Source organism: Ambystoma mexicanum, chromosome 4p (genome assembly GCF_040938575.1).
Source record: "Ambystoma mexicanum isolate Mex_15411 chromosome 4p, UKY_AmexF1_1, whole genome shotgun sequence".
NCBI classification, from domain to species: domain Eukaryota; kingdom Metazoa; phylum Chordata; class Amphibia; order Caudata; family Ambystomatidae; genus Ambystoma; species Ambystoma mexicanum.
The window spans coordinates 1,289,023,368-1,289,047,886 of NC_090927.1; the positions used below are offsets into that span (position 1 = coordinate 1,289,023,368).

The 24,519-nt window shown below is 45.4% G+C and overlaps 1 protein-coding gene across 1 annotated transcript in view; it reads left to right on the top strand.

The window, feature by feature from the left end:
* Nucleotides 1–24,519, top strand: part of LYST (lysosomal trafficking regulator) — a 3,942,656-nt gene that overhangs the window by 1,845,013 nt on the left and 2,073,124 nt on the right. The window contains exon 27 of the mRNA XM_069606985.1: nt 12,527–12,693. Within this exon, the coding sequence (XP_069463086.1) occupies nt 12,527–12,693 (167 nt within the window). The remainder of the gene's footprint in view (nt 1–12,526; nt 12,694–24,519) is intronic.

Here is a 24,519-nt window from a genome sequence, read left to right on the forward strand (position 1 = left end):
TACAGGGCTTAAGCAGGACACTATAACTGCCTCACATATGGACTGGGGGAGCTCTCCGCTCACAAGGGATTCTTCCCAAAACAACATTCGGGCCAATTCTGGGTGGAAGGTCTTGTAAAGCTCTAGCCCTAATCTGTCCACGCCCGGAGCTTTAATGGAAGTGAGTGCTTTCACTGCTTATACTATTTCTGCAATTGTTATGGGCTGTTCTAATAACAGGTAGCCTCCTCTGGCAGCACTGGCAAAAGGATGCCTGTCAGGTACTGGGAGACCTCGCCTTTGGTCACAGTGTCATAGTTATCGTATAGGGCAGAATACAATTCAGAGAAAGCATCATTGATGGCAGCTTCACGCACCCGCCTCTGTCCATTCCGCCCCTGTATACTAGCAATGGGTTGCCTAAAACCCTCTCCCCTTGCTGGCCTGGCCAGCAATCTGCCTGGTTTATCTCCCTCCCTATACCTCCTGGCTCTCACTGGAGCAGCAATGTGTTGGATTTCTCAATCTGCAAGGGTGTGAAACCTCGCAGCAGTTCCTGGATCTGCCTAACGTGAACCCAGATTGTGTTACCTCACATGCATTTACCAGTGCCCTTATCTGGTTCTTAACCTCCTTTAGGTCACGCCGGAAAGCCCGAAGTGTGTCCAATGATATGGACATAAGCAGCCCTTGCATCCACGCCTTCAATGCCTCCCATAGCATGGCATGCAACTGGACAGCCCCCTCATTTAATGCAAAGAATTCTGCAATATCCGTGTGTAATGTTTCAACAATATTTGTGTCTTGTAACATAGCCGGTGCCATTCTCCAGAGAGGATACAGTCTGGGAATATCTTCAAGTAGTAGCGACAACACTACTCAGATAATGTTCTGGGGTATATGCTACAGTCCTTAACCATTGACATCAAGTCAGGGGTGATCAACCAAAAATCTATACGTGATCCAGAATCATGGACTGAGGAGTAGTAGGTATATTCTCTTTCATAAGGGTGTATTTGTCACCATCAGTTAATGTCTGGTACAACATCAGCTGGTGCAGAGTCTGAGCAACCTTAATTAGAGCCCAGGGAACTGCACCTAGACAGGGTGCCCCCGGTATGGAGAAGCTAAGGAAAGTATCCACAAAGAAGCTTGTGTTTTACAACAGCCGCGTATGTGATTTGAACATTAAGAAACAGAACTAAATATGCAAACCAGTGAAAAGTACTGATGTCAAAAGAGCTGGGAAGTGGCCCACGGAATTGTGTAGTTGTGTTGAAAGCTGGAAGATCTGACCTCTTGGGGAGGGGAACCCCCTGAGTTGTATGAACTACTTTGAACTTGAGGATGGGGAAGCTGATTACAAGCCTAGAGCTGGAACAAGCTTTATTTTGAACACTATTCATTTTGATGCTGACATCCCTACACATTGTATACAATAAGTTGTGAGGGCAATTATAGGGTTTCGACACAAACAGATATCTTGCAGACTATCCTTAGTTTTCTTTAGGTAGGGAATTCCCACCTTAGAATAGGGCAAGAACAGGGCAAGTTAGTCATTACTCCGCCTTGCCTTTTAAAGTTATTAAAACATTTATGAACAAACTTTAACTTGTCTGTGTCTTACTCACGATGCCATCATACCCTCCCTTAATTTGCAGTAACCTTGGCTTTGGTTGACAGCTTCTGTCTGGGCTCTGCACAGATCTGTATTTCTGTCGTTTCAGCATATTGTGTTCTCTCGAAGCCTTGAGGCCATTGCCTGTCTGAAAGCCTGCTCTCTCCCGTTTTTGGAAAAGATGGCTGCTCATTACTCTCACATGTCTGTTAGTGAGCTATGGTCGTGTGTCATTTATGTTAACTTCAGCTCATAGGTTCCTTATGTTAATATTGGGAGTCAAGGGTTGTATTAAAATCCCCTCCCCATATTATATGGATCTGTCTATCGTATAGGAGGCGTTTCACTTGGTCGAATTGAAGCGTTCCCTTATATCTGTCCATTTTAGGAATGAGATCTCTGTTGCAATAGTTTAAGAGCCTGGCAATTATGGTGTTAGGAGGGGCTCCAGGGCCAGGAACTGCGCCAAAAACTACAACTCACCAAAAATAGATTGCAGGATGCCTTCCACAAGCTGTTCCATAGGGCCACGGGCAGCCTTCTCAGGGACTCACACTATTCCAATGTTGTTCCAGCGGGAGCGTGACTCTAAATTTTCACATTTTGAGCATACAGCCAGAAGCTCCTTCTTCAAGGTTTGATGATCCCTTTTGTGCCTCCCCACCGTGACCTCCAGATCGCTGACCCGTGATTCCACAGCTTTGATACGACCACTTTCCTTATCCAGTTATGTTTTGAGGGAGTTAATTGTTGACACAATGCCATCAAGTTTAGAGTTCACAGATGCAAAGCCAGCTTGCATCGCTGACATGTAGGGATGCATGTTTGGAATGTTCGGGGGGGGGACCCTCTCCAGTGCCCTCCACTGGGGTATAGCAGGTCGCAGCATCCCTATGCTGGGTGCTTGTGAAGAAGTCCATGGGGCCCCTCTTGCCTTTATATTTTATTTTATTTTTTATACAACGAGGGGTTCAATGTTGTGTCCACTTTTGGGATTTTTACTGCCTTTTATGAAGAAATAAATGAACTGAGTCACTAAATATGTACTTGGATAATATGATTTAAGGAGTTGAATTATTGCAATGTAAAAGACGAAGTAGTTTACAAATTTTGATTCAACATTTAATAGGGAATAACGAGAGCGCCTGGTTGGTTCAGGGGCAACCTTGAACCTCTTTCTATACTCGACATCCTTATGCCAATGTGTTTTTTTCACTGACGCGCTCGAAGAATTACATTGAGTATTGAATTGATCATATAGGTAAAAAGATGGTAATAGTAAAGAAGCAAAATGGTGGCCACCCTCTATCCTTTTTTTTTGTCAGCCCCTCTTGCCTTTCCCACAGCCTTGCGTCATCTGGACCTTGGTTCAGCGCAGGGTGGAGGCCAGTCACAACTTCGGGGTCACCAATGTGATCTATTCTTTGTACAGCAGCCAAGGGATCAATGTGAGTCCACTCAAATGGGGGACTCACTTCAGGAAAAATGGCAGCAGCCCCTAGCAGTTTATTCCCAGAAATAAGTGAGAATTAGGATTGGCCTCACCTCCAGCAGGCAGAGATGTCAGGCAGAAGGCTCAGAAAGCGATGTGCTAATAAGTTAAAGTACACCTTGGTCCACTCTCCAGTGATGTGCCAGGTGTGGAAGCAGTTCTGGGGCCCTGTGAGCTTTATTGGTATGTAGAGGATCTTTACTACTTCCGCAACCTCAGCACAAGGCACTGGAGCTCACTTACCCGCTTTGCAGCGTTGCAGGCAAAATGGCAGCCACACTAAAACCACTGTGGGCAGCGGCAGCAATGGGCCTCTGACATGGGCATCTCTCTAAGTGGCGGTCAAGCACTTAAAAGGTGTTCCCCACAGGGACAAGGTCTGCCACCCGCCTCCACCGTCGGCCACCTTCACCTGATCCCACTCACCACCACCACACTGTCACTGTCAAAGCGGGCCAGAGCAGGACTGCATGCAGCGCCTCCTGCAGCCCCTAGGATCTCAGTCAGGAAGGAAAATTGTGGCCCAAAAACTGCAACCGGGCACTACAGATGCCCTGCGTTCAAGCATTCCAGGCAAGCGGGTCACAGCTCACTGCTGCGCCGTGAGTTAAGGATCTTCTTTGAAAAGGATCATTCGAGGCGCAGAGCTGTTGTCTCGAGCTGCCATACTTGCTGCTCAACAGTGCCCCCTAAATGCATTATTTTGACCTATTTGTTTCAAATGTTTTCTTGGGAATGGTGGTGGTGGGATTTTCTCTCCTATTAGGTGTTCGGGTTAGTTGTCTGCCCTCCCTTGGTGTACCTCCCAAGGTACTTGGAGATGGTTTGACAACACTTAACAAAGCTTTTGGTTTCCAGTCAATTTGAGATTGTGGCAGTTGTGGGCTGTTAGGGAGAATTCTCTCTTTAGGCTGAATTTCCTAACCTAGTGAGTCCCCCAGCAGCTTTGTTGGATTTCTGGAGTTTGTTTTTTTCCTCCTGCCAAGAGTGAGACTCTTTTCCTCCCACTCTTGGACATGCTTAATGGTATTCCTTTGACTGGTAATGTGTTTTTTGGGCTATGGGGTCCTTTACTCCATAGGGTCTCATGTGTTTTTCCTATGTGTGTTACACAGCACCCTCCGTGCAGTAACACAGGGGTGTCATAGTGACACCCCACCATAGACTCCATACCCTGGTACTGACTACTGTCTCCCAGGGCATGTAAAGTCACCATTGGCTTTACTAGTCCCAAATTATTAACAGAAACCCGTACAAACCATCATATTGTGGACCTACTGGTCGGGGTAATTCGATTGCCCCGGGATCTGTTAGTCGAGGGGGCACGTCTCCGTCCCCCCTGATCGAGTTTTGGCTGGTGGCAGTGGAATCTACGTAATATATTCGACCGTGAATATTTTCCTAAGGGATTTTCCGATTGTTCGAGGCTACCAACTTTAATTATTCAATTCTCCTAGATTCGAACATACCGCCGGTTTATTTAATTAATATTAATTCTCCGGTTGGTATTTTTTGCCAAGACTCTATTCTAAAATGGCGTTTGTGTTCTCTTCTGTGACTCCAACCCAAGTCGACCCCTTTTGTTCCACTTTTTGGTGGGCTTCTCCACAGAAGCCTCCAAAAGTGGTGCCACTCTGTCTGGGTACCACAGGGGGTATGGGAGGGGGTTTAGGCACCCTGGACCGAGTTACCTTGGTAACTCAGGTCGCACTCTTGTGTGATTCACTTAGCATGTTTAAGTGACAGGCTGAGTGAATGGGGGTTTTCTGCATAAAAGCAAGGTTTGGGGACTGGAACTTCAGAAGTCGCCACAGGACCTGAGAATCCAATGAGGGAGAAGCTGAGCCGACCTACCACGACGACACCACCGGTGGAGCCCTGCAGAACCGACTTACCACTTCCCGACGACAGAGAAGATCTCCCGGCTGGAGAGGCTTCTTCCCCTGACTGGTGGGCACAACCAGTTTTCCTTTCTTTCTTCGCACCCCAGCCCGGTTTGTGGTCAAACTGCCCATGCCAAGCACCCTGGCGGCCGGATAGCCACTCACCACTGAACCGCGAATCACCGGACCGCTCCTTGTACCTGAGAAACTCCGCGGCTGGTTTCTTCCCTGGCAGTGCAATGGACTCCTGTCTTCCTCCACGACGAGATCCTCTCTTCCCCCGGACGAAGCACCGACTTGCACAGAAACAACTGCCCCCGCTGGAGCGTTCTCACCACTTTAAGGTACCGTGTCCGCCAGGCTTCCCTTTCTAAAGATTGCTACAAGGTAATAATAACCCCTTAACCTTCTGGACTGGGCTGGCCGCCTTGACCCTCTAACTCGTCCCTTTCTGTGGTCCAACTCCTTCTTGAACCTTTACAAGACTTTTGTGCACTGCAACCGTGTGACCTTGGACACATTTCGTTTGGATCCTCTGAAAGTGGATCCGGCCTCTTGAACGCTAACTTCACGGTTTTAGTTTGCCTTCCTCCCTTGTTGTGTTCTTGAAAAAATGTTGGGATCTGTTTCAATTTGTTGTCTGCTTTTCTCTCCCTTTTTAAAACGAACTATTAGAGTGCCATCTACGTTAAGCGCTTACCGCTGTCTGAAAATAAGTGGGGCTTTACAAGACTTGTCTAATATTCTTTTAAGGGAGTGTATATCTTTTAGTGACCGTGTTTTTGAATTGCTTACTATTAGTGCCTGTGTGTTTTTCTAGATGTGGTTTTAAATAAATAATTTTCTGAGGCTTGTGGAATCTGCTTAGATCACATGCTGTGCATAGGCCGACATCTAGTGGAAGCTGCGGAGTATTACAGTTTGTTTTTCGAAACTCGAAAATGGGCGTCGACACAGGGCGTGCCAGTAATACTATCTCTAGTGTGACGTCCACTGTACCCAAGATCCCTCACGCGTCAAGGATCCTCAGATTGTTTTTTTCCGCCATACTGGTCGGAAGCATTTTGCGGAGTCCCCTGGCCTTAGCCATACTTTTGCTAAAAATATTACATTATTTACATCCTTCCCCATCCCAACGTCGAACTTCGACACTCGACGCCGGCTGGAGAAGAAATCGACCGTCGGCTGCTGCACGATGGATTTGGGCCTCGGAAGGCCTCTGGCCTTGGCCCGGGCCTTGGAAGGCCTCTGGCCTCGGCCCTGCAAGTAGGGAGAGTGGGGGGTTGGACATACTCTACACTCTTGGTATATAGGTACACCTTATACATTTCCTACACTTAACAGCCCCCTGCCTCAAGGTGCGTATGGAGGGTACCCCTTTGCAATTCTGCCCCAAGTGCAATCGCAAATACCCTTGGGTCGACAGGCACGCCACGTGCAATCTCTACTTGCCGAGGGACCACCCCAAAGCGAATTGCAGAGCGTTTAGTAGGTTTAAACCTAAGACACTTAAGGACCGTTCGACGAAGCGTTGGGCCCACCACGCCAGGCAGGCGGCCTTGGCAGCGGAGGGCGCCTTCAGCGACGGCAGCGACGCCGTACTTTCGGACGGCGAGAGCATTACGGCATCGAAAGACAGCCGAGCGCAGGTCCCCGACCTCGGAAGGTCGTCCGGCAGGGCGGCTATGGGGAAGACCCCCGGCGACACAAGCGCTTCACACACCACACACACTAAACACACGAAGTCCAACCAAGACTCGACGACGTCGAGTTCTCGGAAAGAGGCACAAACAGAACGGTCCAATTCGGTGTCCTCTGGGCGTTCTCGATCGAGATCGCCGCATGACTCCAGGCAATCATCCACTCTTGCCAAGAGTGCCTCGTTCCCTAGGCTAACAGAAGTTCGATCGTCAGAGGACGAAGACGACTTCCATCCCCAGGCCGCGCTCCAGGAGTCGGAGCCCGCAGACGAGATCAGCGCGGCCCCACGCTCGAAGGACAGGGACTCTACCACCGATCCTTGACGCCAGGCGTCGAAAACCTCTGGAGCCACCAAAGGACAGGGAAAACACTTTTCCACTCACGGGGAGGGGGGAAAACAGCAGAAGAAGCAGCCTTTGCACTCTTCCACACTTGTAAAACACACCACTCCCCCTAAACAGACAGACAAGACCAGGTCTGCTGATATGTCTAAAACCAGCAAATCTACTCAAGATAAATCTCCGAGACTTGCTGAGAGAGTCATTCCCAGTTCCAAAAAGTAGTCGAGTGAAGACATAGATAGGGTCATGTCACGGATGTCTTCTTTGGCTGACTTTTACGATAAAAATCCAGACCATTTCCTTTCGTATGATCCACAAGGGGCGACACCCTCAGGCTCTAACGATCCTATCCCCCCCCGAGTAAGAAGCCCCGGTTTGAGACACCGATGAGGTCTACAGACCCCTTCGAGGTACAACCATACTCAAGACCATACTCACTGTATCAAGGGGAGGCTTCCTTTGGTGAGGACCAAGAATTTGGCATGGTAGAAGAGCAAACTGGGACGGGCTACTATGGGGATGATGAGGACCAAGAAGAGGAAGACCCTGAAACCTACAGAGTAGATTCCCCGGTAGAGAACGAAGCCCCGGTTACCGACTCCCCTGTCGATAACCAACCCCTCCTAAACGAGGTTCTCGCACGTGCAGCAGAACATTTCCATATTAACACCCACGGTGTCCAGGAGGAGAGGGACTTCGCCGAGGAGTTAGTGGGAGAAAGGAGGCCTGTTGCCCAGACCATCCCTATCCTTAAGTCCATTCAGCGAAGAATAGACCCGTCCCTGGTGAACCCGAACCTCACCAGAGCAGTCAATCCCAGGGTTGAAAAACTTTTCAGGGCAGCCCAGTCTGACCCTCTCTATATAAGAGGACATCTGAAGCCAGACCCCTAGTTGTCACTAACACTCGTAAGAGGGCTGGAACACCCTTGTCATTGTCCGAAGCTCCTCCACACAAGGAGAGCAAAAAACTATATGGTTTCGACAGGAAAGTAGCCTCAACGTCCGCCTATCAGGCAAGGATTGCAAACTCCACCACCCTGTTGGCCAGCTACAACTGCCATCAGTGGGAAGAAGTCGCGGCACTCATAGCCGCTGCTCCGGAACCTTTAAAGGGTCAGCTAGCTCGGATTTCCGCTGAGGGTAGAGCCGTGTCTGGTTGCATTTTGAAAGCAACCTTTGACACCGCAGACAGATTGATAGCAGAAGGCACTGTTATCAAGAGACATGCGTGGTTACGGCAGTCTGGTTTTAAGGCAGAAACCCACGCATCATTGTTGGACAAACCGGTGGAAGCCGATCTGTTGTTTGGTAAGGCAGTTGAGGACGCACTGAAGAATGCCAAGGACGAATACGAGACACTCCAGTCCCTTGGTCAGTTAACCAATAAACCCCCTAACCAGAGAGGGAATAGTAATTTGCGTCGCCCACGCGGCCAAAATTCCCAGAGAGGATCTAACTATTCCCAGGGGCAGGGTACACAGTGGAACAACAGCCAACAGTCTACCCAGGGCTACGGCAGGGGTAATAGAAGAGGTCGTGGTAAAGGCAGAGGCAGCCCCAGCAAGGGAGGCGGCACGCCTCCACCAAAGCAGTGACGCTCAGTTCAGGGTCCCTTCTCACGCAACCCCAGTAGGGGGATGCATTTCCAACTTCACCCAGGCTTGGGAAGGGATCACATCAGACAGATGGGTGCTGTCAACAGTATCCACAGGGTACTGTATAGAACTACTGCAGCGTCCCCGGAACCATCCTCCACGACAGAGAGTACACTCTTTAGAACATCAGAAGATTCTCCTCGAGGAGATCGCCATTCTGCTAGAAAAGGACGCGATAGAACTCGTCCCGGGACACCAGGTAAACAAGGGTATTTATTCAACCTACTTCCTTGTGCCAAAGAAAGATTTGACAATGCGCCCAGTATTGGATTTACGGCCTGCCAACAAGTATGTCAAGCCCCAAAACTTTCGTATGACGACGCTACAAGAGGTAATCACCCTCCTAAAAAAGGGGATTACATGGCAACTTTGGATATGAAAGATGCCTATTTTCATATTTCCATGTTCCCAGCGCACAGAAGGTACTTGCGCTTCACGGTGGACAGTCGGCACTTCCAATTCAAGGTACTGCCCTTTGTGATAGCTTCGGCACCAAGGGTATTCACCAAGGTACTGGCGGTGGCGGCTGCACACCTACGCAGCGAGGCAATCCCGGTGTACCCTTATCTGGACGACTGGCTCATAACGGGGGAAACTCCAGTAATTTGCAGGACAAACATTCAAAGAACTATCGACCTCCTCCACGAATTAGGCTTCTCAATCAACGAGAAAAAGTCAAGCCTGGTGCCAAGCACCTCCAAACAGTTCCTAGGAGCAATCCTAGATACTCAAGAGGGGTTGACATTTCCTTCAGAGGAAAGAATTCGGAATATACTACTGCAAATTCCGCAATATCAGTCCGGTCACCAAATAACGGTACGCAAAGCAATGCGTTTACTGGGCATGATGGAGTCCTGCATTTACCTGGTCCCCCACGCGCGCCTGCGCATGCGTCCCATGCAGGAATGGTTGGCGAAACAGTGGTCTCAGGCAAGTGGTCAGTGGGACGATCTAGTGGTCGTTTCGCTAACACTAGTACAAAGCCTTCACTGGTGGACAAGAGAGAATCTTGCACAGGGAAAACCCTTTTACGATCCCGAAGTACAGGCAGTAGTTACTACCGATGCATGTCTGACGGGGTGGGGAGCTCACCATCTCCACCACACAGCTCAGGGTCTCTGGTCTCCCTCAGTGGCCAAGAACCACATCAACCTGTTAGAGCTTCTGGCAGTATTCAGAGTGCTTCACTCGTTCAAGCCCCACCTACTAAACCTGTCAGTGCAGATCCAGACAGACAGCACAACAGCCATGTTCTACCTGAACAAGCAAGGAGGGACTCGTTCGCCAAATCTGTCCAAGCTTGCCCAGAAAATCTGCATATGGGCACTCAGACGGAACATCTTCCTGTCATCACAACATGTTCCAGGGGAGCTCAATTCCCTAGCGGATGCTCTGAGCAGAGACTCCCTCCCAGAGGAACACGAATGGGTTCTGCACAGAGAGGTCGTAGAAAATATCTTCTCTCAGTGGGGTTTCCCCACTATAGACTTATTCGCCACAAGCGAAAACAAACAATGCCCAGGATTTGCATCCAGGTTCCCCCAACCAGACTCCCAAGGGAACGCCCTGTGGATGAACTGGTCAGGGATGTTTGCGTACGCTTTTCCACCAACTCCTCATCAGGAAGGTGGTGAACAAGATGAACAGAGAGTCGATGACGCTCGTCCTAGTTGCTCCCATGTGGGCAAGACAACCGTGGTTCCCACACCTACGCAGGATGGCGGTGTGCGAGCCCATCAAACTTCCAGCCTGGTACAACATACTGTCCCAGCACCAAGGTCAAACAGTGCATCAGCAACCCAACTCAATGAACCTGGCAGCATGGCTCCTGAGGTCATAGAGTTTGGACATCTCAATTTACCACAGAGGTGTATGGACATCCTAAAGGAATCTAGGAAACCAAACACAAGGCACTGTTACTTTGACAAGTGGAAGAGATTCGTTATCTGGTGCCAGAGTAGACAAATCAACCCAGTTGATTGCACTCCTTCCACTATTGTTACATACATGCTCCACCTGCTAGACGCAGGATTGGATTTTAACTCGCTGAAAGTACACCTGGCAGCCCTGTCGGCATACACCACTTCCCATAACAAGGTCTCGTGGTGGAAAGTACCAGTAGTTAAAGCCTTCATGGAAGGAGTAAAGAGACTTCACCCTCCTATTTCAAACCCACCACCAGGGTGGGACCTTAATGTGGTGCTATCTAAGCTCATGGGACCCCCTTTCGAGCCCATGCATAAAAGCAGTCTCAAACACCTGACTTATAAAACTGCCTTCTTAGTAGCTATTACTTCTATAAGAAGGGTCAGTGAAATTCAGGCTCTGTCAGTGCAGGATCCCTTCTTTACTGTCCATAAAGACAAACTGGTTTTACGCACACACTCTAGGTTCTCAGCTAAGTTTATATCTAAATTCCAAGTAAACCAGTCCATCGACCTTCCGGCTTTCTTCCAGGACCCTCAAAGCTCGGCTGAGGTGAAACTACACACCCTCGATGTGCGTAGGGCGGTCCTCTGCTATGTAAATAAGACCAGACCGCTAAGAAAAACAGATCAACTGTCTCCGTAGCTACAGGCAGAGAGGGGGGATCGCGTCTCTAAAGGTGCCATCTCAAAGTGGATTATTAACTGTATCCAGCTGTGTTACTCACTCTCTGAAAGAACTCTGCCTTTCACGCCAAGAGCCCACTCTACTAGAGGCATTGGGGCCACTCTGGCTTTCATTGCAAATGTACCCCTTGACACCATTTGCAAAGCAGCTACTTGGAGCTCTATTCACACTTTTACTCAGCATTACTGCATTGACGCCCATTCCAAGGCAGATACACAAGTGGGACAAGCGGTTCTAAGACACTTATTTGCTCATGACCCTTCTCACATCCCACCTCCTTCTTCAGGTACTGCTCGCTAATCTATGCACAGCATGTGATCTAAGCAGATTCCACAAGCCTCAGAAGGGATACATTACTCACCGTAATCGTATTTCTGATGCTTGTATCTGCTTGGATTCACATGCGACCCACCCTTCCTCCCCTCTGAGAGAAGGCGCATGGTTGCTTGTAGTCTTACCTTTCTATCTACCTGCTTGGATTATCTGTACTCACGCTACTCCTCATGCTACCTCATGTCAGAAAAAATACAATCTAAGGATCCTAGACACGTGAGGGATCTTGGGTACAGTGGACGTCACACTAGGGATAGTATTACTGGCACGCCCTGTGGCGACGCCCATTTTCGAGTTTCGAAAAACAAACTGTAATACTCTGCAGCTTCCACTAGATGTCGGCCTATGCACAGCATGTGAATCTAAGCAGATACAAGCATCAGAAATACGATTACGGTGAGTAATGTATCCCATATCTCTTTTACACCAAGCTCTGGTCAGTGTTTACTTGTTCTATTGTGTGCTCTTGACCTATTGTGAATACTCTGTATACTGCCTAACTCTTCTTGAAGGAAGTCTGACTGCTCAGCCACAGCTACCAAGTGAATCTGTGTGGTACAGACTGCTACCAAGTGGGTTTACTGCCAAACACCTGTAGTCATAAATCTTTTGCAGTGGTGCCAGAGGGAACTGCACAGGTTTTTGCCTAACATGGGCAATAAGTGGAATGTGTATTGGCTATTGCATATTCCATGTATTCTGTGTACTTTGTGGAACACAGTGGCTCAATCAAAATAGTATATTATACTGTCTGATGAACTGTGAGGTTTGTGTTAAAGGTAAGTAGAATCATGCTGCTTCTCATATTTTATGATTGCATTTTAAAAAATTGAACTGTCATTGGTAATATTCTGTAGTGTTTATATTTTTCCCTCCTGCTTCTAATCATGTATACATATTTATTTACAGAATCCCTCTGAATGACTACAAGCTGCTAATGTGTGATTTACAGCAGCTCTTAGTAACTTTAACCATCCATTCCTGCAGTTCTTCAGGCTCCCAATATTTTCGTGTTATAGAGGATATTATTGTTCTACTTGGATATCTCCAAAATAGCAACAACAAAACAACACAAAGTAAGGTCTTTTACAATAAAATGTTTTGGCTGGCATTATATGCTTGTTCCAGAATAACTTTTTGCTATTAATTTTGAATTGGTGTAGCATTATAGGTATTTTACTAATAAGCATTGAGAGTCCATTAACATGGATGCTCTACACAAAACACACAATTGTTTCAATCCTCCAGTCTTGCTCGTCTTCACAGTGATGGCATGGTGGTCATGTTATGTCATTTCCAATGTTTAAGAACAATTATTTTCTCTTCCATGAAATTGCTTTCTCCAGTAGATGCAAGTGTCTGTTACATGTAATTGTAAATATTAATTTGTTGCTTTCTAATAGTGGTACTGTTGAGGTTAAAGCAGTTAGCATTTTATCTTTTTATTAGACTAATTGTTTGCAACTTTTGTAAATATTGTTCCTAATGGTTATAACTTTGCCCATGCTGATACCCAATCCAAAAGAATGGGAGTTATTGTTCAGAAGGACACTTTTGACCTTAACCCACCCTCCATGTTCCACTGCCTTCATCAACAATTCAAACTGTATACAACACAGGTGTTCCCCAAAGCCTCCTAAAGAATCCCCAGACCTATTTTCACCTTTAACTAAAAACGTTTCCTCTCCTGCAAACACTTTCTAACTGCATGCAATATTGACTTCTGGTTAATGCTAAAATGGCCTGGAAAATCCCAAATTACTTAGAGGTACTGGAGTCAGTTCAAACCGGACTCATTAACAGAAGTAGACAAATTGCAAGGCAAAACCCCGCTTTATTATCATCAAAATAAAGAGGGGCCGCATACAAGCATTACATTCTTGGAGCTCTCGCTAGTTACATAATGGTTTATGTATTCAACATTTGTCTTAACTGACGACATACTGTAGTCTTAGTTACCAAAAACCTATGGTATTGATTAAATATACATTGTATAGCGGGGTTACATTTCTAAATGGGCAACTCTGGTAGCACCTCCTAAAACTGCCTCTAAATTGATAAAGGTAAAAAGACATCTCTGCAACAGGTAATTAATTGGCTGCGGCATTCACAATTGCTTACTTTATGGCGGCGCAACATCAGGGATTTTCATTGGGTGTCTCATACTAACCAACCTTGCACAACTGACAGGTCGTCAAGACATGAGCCAGACAGGACTAGGGGGTGAGAGGTCCACGGACTGCTTGCTTTTCAATTAAAGAAGATGCATCCCTCATTTTTAGGCCATGAAACAGGGTGATCTCTTTGTATTTGGCCTTGTGCTGTGTCTCATGTCTGGGTGTACGTGTAAGGTGTAAGGCAGGTGTCCTATGTTTCGTTGCTAATGAATAGACAGTATTCTTTAATTATGGGTCACGTGTAATGGAACCGTGGTTGGAATCATTTCACCCCACATTTTTAGCTAATATTGATGCAAGTCTTATGTTTTCGTTTGCCACTGGAGACACTCTTGAGTTATTCTTCATGGAGTTTTTTGGTTTATAGTTGTCCTTCACCTGGCCTACAAAAGCTGATTATACTCTTATAAAACTTTAGTCTGCCAATATACTTCTTGAGCTTTGGGAATTGCTATCTCGTGTCTTCGCTGCACGTTCTGACCCTTGTGAGGAATCTGAGGGCGTTCTCACTTCTTTATCCCTGGGATCCTCCTCTCAGGTGCAAGGGACAGGCCATCGCTTTTGGATCCTGACCCTGGGGGTGAATATGCGAGGGACGATCACCTGGGTGGAGGGAACTTGGGGAGTGGGGAAAGGACATCCTTAGGTGTGACATGGTATTCCCCATTCCCTTTTCATAATGAACCCTCTATCCCTCAAGCCTTTGTGGGTTACTGTCTGCCCTTTCCCTCTTCTTCCGCCCCACCCCCCCAAAATGTCCCAAAGCAACACCACAACAACACTGGGACGAGGAGGAGACACTGAGTTATACACATTTCCTTTTTTAAAGCAAACTTCCCCAAACACCATTTTCGACCTGGAACGAAGTCGAGGTGTCTGGAGTTACTGCAGATTACATGTGACTTGTTTCAAGGTGAGCGGACTAGCTCTTATTATCCCAAGCCTCAGCACAGGCTGTTCAAAGAGCTTAATGGAGATCAGCTGGCTAGCAGGAGAGGAAGGGGGAGAAGGCAAAGTTACTTCCTTGAGCAGAGAGAAAGCGCTGTGGCGCGAGAATCGCTGGAGAACCAAGACTGGGTGCAGAGGGAAAGCAGCGGAAAGGAAGGCTGCTATAAGGCAGAGGTCCGGGGTGAACTGCGAGGAAGGAGCAGTCACCAGCTGCAGGACACACGGCGGGAAGCCAAACCTGCTGACAGCATGCAGACTGTGGGAGCGAAGCCACGGAACACCTCTGCATTCCTACAGCGAGACGCCCAGAGGGAAAGAAAGGTTGTGGCTGCCTGGGACCTTGCAGAAGTGCCGTGAAAAACATCCAGTGAGTCTTCCTGGGAAAGGGGGCCCGGACATGGCTAGAGAGCGGTTTTGTCATTATGTGCAATATAGTCATTGAACTTTTGAACAGGGAACATAAGAAAAGCAATTGTGAATGCCGAAACAAGTACTTTTGAATAACAAATGAACTGTAAGACATTAAGAGCACTTTAAATGCCACCCAGAGTAAAGGCAAGTTATGAGCACTCGTGAGTGGAGTGAAAGAAAGATGGTACATGTGGGAGATGCCACTGAATGTATTGCTTGAAACCAAAGCAGGGGAAAATGTCAAGAGAATGCCAAGAAGGTTATGTGAGAAACCTGAAGGTGTGTCACCTGCTGGTCCCCGGACAACTGTCATCCAGGTGACCAGGACACAGCCATCGCAATTGGATCTAGTTCCTGGAAGGGGGACTAGTGCGGGAGGATCACCTGGGCAAGGCATCTTCGGGGAGCGTAAGTGGGACACTGAGGGTTGAAACACAGTATACCCTTCCCTGTAACATTTTTGCCCCATCTTACCCTGTAGGATATTTAGAAGCTCTACATCCCCCCACTTCCCCCACACTCTTTCCCATACAAACACTTGCTTACACGGCAACAGACTAACACCAGAGCCATTTACCTGACCTGTCCCAACACTCGGGTCAGGCTGAATCGGACAATTGACAATAACTATGCACACCTGACGGCCCTTTACCTTCCCCAAAGGGATAAAGGGTGGAGCACGACGCTTGGAGCAAGGCCGAACACACAAGGAGACAGCTACACCAAACCGGCAGTGCAAAGGGAGAAGACAAGCAGTGATACCTGGAAGGACGACAAAGCGGGAATTGCCATTTTCAACTCAGACCTGCAAAGCCATCAGAAGGAAAAACGTAAGATTGGGAGTTATAGCTGGCGTGCGGAGCAACAGAGGTCAATGGTACACACGGGCCTCCAGCATTGATAACGCAGGCGCAGAGGCAAGCTGGCTACCGTGGTACTATCTTTGACTCCAGGGAACAAAGAAGCCAACGGGTTCAGCACAGCCGGTGAGTCGGAGTAAGCTGCTATCAAACTGAACTGTGTTCAGTCCAAGGTTGCGACTAGCAACATTTTGAACTTTAAAGAAAGCTCATTTGAGGTCCAGGTACAGAGGGGTCCGGCGCCACGTGGGCACTCGCTCAAAAGGCTCTGACAGGGACCTGTTTTTGAAACTACAACAACTAGAAGGCCCTAGGAAAGGGTAGTGTGAGGAGTCGGAGAGGTCCTACAAGGGTCACGTCAAATCCCTTGTACAATAGAAAGTCTCTGACCTGCTGCTAGAGGAAAGCTAGGTGAAGGAAACCCTGCTTTCCACTACGATTGTGAACTGTGATAACTGGCCAATTTGAACCCGACCGAGGGATCCCGAAAGAAAGCTGAAGAGCCCTGCTTTCTAATAAGACTGAGTAATACATGAACTGTGACGAAGGCCCGTAGTGAACCCGATGGAAAGAGGCCCATTTTTGCAAGACAGGATCCAAGCCTGGCAGAGGGAGATCCCAGGGGCGAAGAGCAATCGGCCTGTTTTTACAAGGAGGATTCGAGCCCGGTGGCGTGAGATTGAAGGGCAAAGAGAAATCGCCCAAGGTGCAAGAACACAGAGAACTTTTGTTTGTTAGTAACTCCTAATCAGCAAACCTTCTAAGGCAAGAGACTTTTGCAGGAAAGAGACTTCGCCTCTGAAGGGGCTTTGATATCATTGACCTGAACTGTGAACTTCGTGCTGTTGAGTCCCAGGACTGCAGTGCTCGAGAGTCGCACCTTGTCCCATGCGTCGGACGTGGGGAAGGGAAACCCAGCCATGCCATCCTGACATATCATTTTGTGAACACTTCTTTCTTTTCTGGTGAACGTTGTCCCACACTCTTTTTGGTGACTAGTATTAAGAATTGGCAATACATTTTTTAGTATAGGCCCTTTTTAGTTTACAAGACGCCACTAGGACTGCCTTATTATTATTCGATGGTTGTAGCTTGCTCCCATCTTAGATTTAGGTTTAGGTTGGGCATTTATCTCACCCATTATAAAGTTCAATAAACACCCTTGAACTGTGATCACTTGTGTCCGTCTTTACTGTTGCCACCATGAGTTCCTTACAGTTATGAGATGAGAAACCAAGTATTGGGCCAAGCTAAGAGTGTTCAAGCAACTGCAGGTTAAGCAGAAACCTGTATTGGCAGGAGCCAGAGGTATACAGAAAAAGGGTAGCAAAGTGCATGGTGGCCCAGTAAGCAATGGAATAGTGTTGGAAAAGTGTGACACTGATTACAAAATGAACCAAGATGCACTGACAAAGGAAGGCAGTTGCTAATTGTTGATGGAAAGCAGTTGAGAAGGGACATCCATTACGTGACCTGTAATGGGTGGACCATGTGGTCCAACAACTGCACCTAGACAGGGTGCCCCTCCCGTTTGGAGAAGCTAAGGAAAGTATCCATAACAGCCGCTTATGTGATTTGAGCATTAAGAAACAGAACTATCTATGCAAACCAGTGAAAAGTACTGATGTCCAAAGAGCTGGGAAGTGTCCCAACGAATTGTGTAGTTGTGTTGAAAGCTGCAAGATCTGACCTCTTGGGGAGGGGAACCCTCTGTGTTGTATGAACTACTTTGAACTTGGGGAAGGGGCAAGCCAAGAGCTGTAACAAGCTTTATTTTGAAAACTTAATTTGATGCTGACATCCCTACACATTGTATACAATAAGTTGTGAGGGCAATTCTAGGATTTGGACACAAACAGATATCTTGCAGACTATCCTTATTTTTTTTTAGATAGGGCAAGTTAGTCATTACTTGCCTTCTAAAGTTAATAAAAGATTTATGAACAAACTTTAACTTGTTGTCTGTGTCTTACTCATGATGCCTTCATACCTTCCCTTAATTTGCAGTAACCTTGGCTTTGGTTGGCAGCTTCTGTCTGGGCTCTGCACAGATCTGTATTTCTGTTGTTTCAGCGTGTTGTCTTCTCTCAAAGCCTTGATGCCTTTGCCTGTCTGAAAGCCTGCTCTCTCCCGTTTTGGAAAATATGGCTGCTCATTACTCACATGTCTGTTAGTGAGCTATGTTCGGGTGTCATTCATGTTACCGTCATTCATGTTACCTTCAGCTCATACGTTGCCTATGTATATATTCTTCATGACCTATGGATGCTATGTTAATAGTCTTCATTTATAAACGCATATATTACCTAATATTGTGTGTGTTCTGCATGTGGATTCCACATTTGCTTCATGTCTAATGCATGCAGATGTATTGCCACAACGTTCATTGGATTACCTTTGCCATATTCAGCTTCGATTGTGTCCGTCTTCAGCTGTACCTGCCTGGGATAAGTGCGGTATGGTTGTCTTGGTGAATAAAGTTTCTCACCTTTACGACATTGTGGCGTGAAGGGGCAAAAGCTATAGATGATGTATTCACCTGCCTCTGAACGCTCCCCCCCTCTGGTAGAGTCATCAACCACACTCTCCTTTCTGCTCTGCCCCACATAGGCTGTTTGGGTATCCATATCTTAGTTACCCACTTCAAGCATCCTGTATGTCTAATGTGTTCATCCACACTCACGGTCATATATCGGCATTCCTCATTGGAATCACAATAAACCCAATGCTCTGTTTAATTGTGAGGGTCCTGAGGATAAATAAATCCTCCAGGGGCAAAGGGCTTTCCATTACTTGGGCACAGGGAAGGTCATCTGTTTGGGTATACTCGTGTACGTGAGTATCCAGCTTTATTACTATTTTCATTCCTACTACCTTTTTGCATCAGCTTAATGAAATTCTTAGAACACAGATGGCAAATGGTACTAGTACTAAAATCCCCATTAGAACTTTGTGTTGCCGAAACATAATGTGGCATTCTTCATGGGAATTATGGGTAGGGGGACTGCTTCATCCTCTACCCATTTGAGACATTTTGAATATTCAGTCCATTCTTTGAGGCATATATCATTTGCATTTTGCACCATTTCTACTGGTATTGTTAGGAGTGCTTGTGCCTTGCACCCCATCATTCATTTGACCCAACCTTCTGAGGTAAATACCTGTACATATATTAGTAACTGGGGTCTTTCCCCGCCCACATGTAGTATCTCTTTCCCTCCAGCATTTATGTAGTGTAAGAATTTATGGTCCATTATTTTAACTTCTCCTTTATTCTGGCCTTCTAAATTGTATTGCATCACCTCATTAACTTTTGTTTTATGTAGCTTACTTCATAAGGGGATGTCTTTTTTGTCATCCATCGCAAGGTGGCCCATCTTCCTTGGATTGTCCCCCTAGTTGTGCAAGGTGCTAAGTGCATTAGGTAGTGTGCTCTATATGCAGGTATTTCTGTGACCACGAATGTCCTGAAAGCGCTCATGATGTAGTGAATGAGGTAACTCGCATAACAGCTCTGATCAAAAATCTTTCCCTATTTTGCTTATGTACTGGTACCACAAATTGTTAGTGACATGGGCAGAATCAGCAATATATTTGATCAGGTACCTAGAGTCATCTGGCACACTTCTTTTTAGACTTTGCATCTGTGTGTTTTTATAGGAAAACTTTGTTGCTATTTCATTTATCATTGTTACAGTACTTATACTCACATTCACTAATCTAGCAGTATTATAAATCATCATTTCTCTTGCTGTGATAAAGATAATTGTATGAAGACTATAACATGTAAAAAAAAACATTGCTACGATCATTATTGCCAGGCTATAAGCTTTCTTCAAATTCCCTTCTAGGTGCTAAAAGGGACATTATTGAACATATGCATTTTTGTATCGGGAGAAGTTTTTCTTTTGTATCTGTAAAAAAAAACATGTGTTCAAAAGAAAAACCTTGTTAATATTGAGAGAATTCGTTTCCGACACTATATAAGTCTTTAGATTGAATAGTAATATGGTGATGCAAATGCTCCAGGCTCCTAAAAGGGATAAGTGTTCATAAAAAAGGACGAGACCAAGAAAAATAAAGTTCTATAGGGAACATCTGTTATTTTTCTTTTACTGTAGAAGTATTACGCATAATTCTAGGCAGGCGTTGTCAAAAGGATGTCTTCCTAATTTGTATGTTTATATAAATAAAATGTAATTTTTTCTTCTTGCTGCTGATTGGGTGTTGTCATCGACCTTGTTTGTGGCGGGGGGTCTTTCTTCTTTTTCCTTGGATCTTTCCTGCAGACTGTGTAACCACCTCCACTACGAACGGTCGGGCTTGTGCCACATCCTGGTAAAGTTCCTGCACAAGATCCTTCCCCTGGAAACAGTGCTAGTGGTTTTAGTAATTCATTTGGATGGGCTTGTCCCTGTGCTTCATCAGTTTTCGTTGATCTACCTTACCATGCCTTTACCTGTTGAGATTTAAATGTAAGATATTCTGTCATAGCTGTCACATATTCGTGCATTTCTTTCACCAACATAGTAGTAGCATTCTCTGCATCCGTCTGAGCTTGAGTGGGGAGGAGCAAGGGACGTATGCATCCGGTGTGCTATCATTAGCTAATGTGGAGTCAGGTGGTGGTCTGGGCCAGGCTGATTGAGCAATGTGAATAGGGCTAAAAGAAGGCAGTGGAGCCAACCTTTTTTCAGTTATGCTTTTACATTATCAATTAGCTCCTTTAGGAGGCTGTTGAGGTGCTCGCAAAGCTATTTGCTTGTGGGTGGTAAGCAGATGAGAATTTATGCTTTATGCCCAAAAGGATAGTGATGTGCTCAAATACCTGATTTACAAAATGTGGTCCATTGTCAGACCTGAGCACTTCGCAGACTCTCCACCTTGGAAATACCTCATGTTCAGGGAATTTTGCAGCACTTGTGGCATCTGTGTGTGTGCATGGAGCTGCTTCGATATGTCGGAGGAAAAAGGGGCATACGACCACTAGCATTTATCTAGAGCTGTTACAAATTTGGAGCATATACACGTAATTGATGTGCAAGTGCTGAAATGGTCCGGTAGGGCAGGGTATTGCCCCTCTCACTGTCCGCAGAGTGTGCCCAGCAGTGAACTTCTGGCATGTTAAATAATTTACAGTAAAATTAGCAACCTGTTATGCCAAATTAGGATCAAACCAGTCCTCTGAAATCAGTACTGCAAGACACTCTCTTGATGTGTTTGCTGGGTAGTGCAATTGGTCTAGTGCTACTGTAAGTAGCCGTAGGAGCATGACTGGTTTCCTGGTGCTGTCCTGACACCACATTGCATCTGTAGGGGACAAGGAGCTCCCCCTTCGTTTCCATAACTCTTGCTCTTCTGGTGGTACCCTTCCCTGAAGTTCAGTCATTTGTGCTATGGCTAGCATATTAAAACCCTCCCATCACCATGTTGTGTGCACGTTTGTATTTGTTTGGTGCAGTTGCAATGTCAGATTTTGCTGGAAAATATGCTATTTTTGCTTACAGACCGGCTGCCTCAATGCAGCGAACAATCAAATCCGCACCTCTGGTATGCGCTGTGCACTTCACCACGGCGATTGTCAATGGGAGTTGGAGTGCGTCAATGGGTCTGTCCAATAGTGGCGCATGCCACATTGGTGTGCCATCTGCACGCAGGAATCCCCTCCTTTTCCATCGTGACAGTCCTGCATGTACTGTTAATGTCACATAGGCGCAGTCAGAATACACTGTTACCACTTCATCTTCATGAGTTTCAAAAGCCAATATTAGTGCCACCAAATCTGCTGCCTGTGCCAACACATGTGCTGCCAATGTCTCACTTGTCACTGTCTCAAATCTGTCATTCTCTCCGACCTTCACTACTGTGGTGCCACTATGCCTTTCGCCCGTGCTCTGGTCTATTAATGATAACCCATCCATAAAAAGAATTTCTGCCCATCCTTGGGCATTTTCCTTGGCATGGGGTATTTCATCATGGTATTCAATGTATGTGGTGAAATCATGCACGTTATCTCCTTACTTCACTGGTTCTGCTATAAATACTGCTGGATTAACCACTCAGAACTGGACAATCTTAATCGATTGGTTTGATAACATTAATTCATAACCGGAGGTTCTCTGTGTAGTCAACTAGTCAACTTGTTTTTGGGTTTTTCAAGCATGGCAAATAGGGCATGTTTACTATATAATGTAACTGTGGAGCCCATAATTATGCTGGCATATTTCTCAATCGCAAAGTCTGCTGCTAATGCTTACTCACAGGGGTAATGACCTCTAATGACTGGGTCTAAAATCCGACTGTAGAATGCTAAAGGTGTATGTCCCATGGTAGTTTTCTGTGTGAGGATAGCTGTCATCACTACTACATTTGAATGGGAGAATACAAATAATTTTTCGGCCGAGTCGAGCTGAGTCTTTGGGAGTGACTGGAGTGTACAGTCTGTGCGGAACCTGCTTGCCTCTGAATTTCTTTCGTCCGAGTCTTTCTACAATCCTTACTGCAGAAGGAGGAGCGGCTCAGTTAAAGACTCTGGAACCTTGCGGAGCAAAGCGGAGTTGAGCTGAGTCTTTGGGAGTCTTAGGGAATGATGGGAGTTTAGGAACACGCCTCCCCTTCTTGGAGAACTCTTTATCTAATGCCTGCATGGTAAGATCCATAATAAACTGCAGATTAACAAGCACTTGGAAAAATGAATGTAACTGGTTTTTCGTACTTACTGCTTCTATGCTGAAACATACCTGTCACTATGTTGCATGGTGAAGTATAGAAGCGATAGAAATAGATGGGATATCTAGTTACACAAACAAAAACACTGAAATTGAAAAATCAGATCAAACAAAATAGAACATAGCAAAGAAGAAACAGCAGGAGAACTATAAAGTACTGGTGATGAATAAGCAGGAAGAGCTGAGTATAGAAAAAGCAGCAGAGCATGTCTCACAGTCAAAGGAGGGAATAGTGAGGCAGGCTATACTAAATAAAGAAGACAGATTACAAAGTACAGCAAGACCAAAGAGTGGAAATAAAGTTCAAACACCACCACAAATTAATGAAATCATTAAGGAAATAACTCATTCTAATCTGTCTGAATCTCCTCTAATGTATGATCACTCAATTCAGAATTCATCAGTACTATCACTATCATTTTCTAATTAAACCCTGGAGAGAAATTGAGAACAGAAAGTTACACAGGGTAGTGATCAATCTATATATATGCAATTTTATTTTAGTAGAAATGACTCTTGTGTCAATGAACATGGCAATAACAACGCTGACAAAACTGTACAAATCGCTTGATAAAAAGCTGGACGCCCAGAATGAAATGCTACAACAAATGATAAATGAAAAAGAAAATAAATGGAGTACCAGAACAAAGGAAAACATTTATTTAACACCATAAAACATGAATAATAAACAAGTGCAAGCATTTACTTCCGAAAAGAATGAAATTAATTGAAAAGTAATACCTAAATAAAATGTTTGCCAAGCCTCAACCTCGGAAATGTCTTTAATAGAAATTGACATTAGACGGTCAAAGTAAGAGGCAGAACGAAAAATCTATTTTGTAATATTTAAAAAAGCAAAAGATAAAATGAAAAACCTGGATAAAAAGCAATCACAAAAAAAACAAAAAATATCAAACTTAGTTCAATACAGCAACCTACCAGTTCCAGACTATTTTTTAAAACCTTGACAATTGCAAAATTTTAAAAATCTAATTCGGTGATGGCAATAACAGAAAAATACAGAAAACAAGCAGATTTAAAAAAAAAAAAAAGGCTGAGGAAAAAGACCAACAAAAAGCCCAGGTGAAATAACCACTAGACGACCTCTTAGATGAGATCAAAAATCAAAAAATGGGATCAAATTGAATAATGAAACAAACAGACAAAAAAAATATGCTCGCTAAGCCATAGCAATTAGAAAAATTACAGCTAGGAAGGGAAAGTGACTCTGTAGTCACACTGGAACAAAAGAGGAATGACATTGTACACATCAGTATATGCATAATGCACAAAGTTTACAAAAAACTACAAATGTGATGACCGACATATGAAGTTCAATGAGAATGAATCGTATATGGAAACGACGACTTCTCAGCAAATGATTATTCACCCACAAAGTCTAAGACCTGCAAAATCTCAGGCAAACATTAAAAAATCAGATAAGACTGAGCAGCAATACCATAAAATGATAATGCAATGCCGGACAGGTGGATTTCCTATATACCATCTTAACAGGGCATTGCTTCTAAGTATCTTTGGAAAGGTACAAGAGCTAGAGGACCTAATATCAGACATTGACCGCGTGGAGTTTTTACATGACAATGATGTCTGCAGTAAAATTATATATAAGATCAGGCATTGTACTCAATACAATATGGCTTGCGAAATGGCCATATTTAAGTTGGGATTCAAAATTACCACGGCAGAAAATAACCAACAAATTGACACAAAAATCAAATCACAAGAAATACAGCTGACAAGAAACTTACAACAGAATT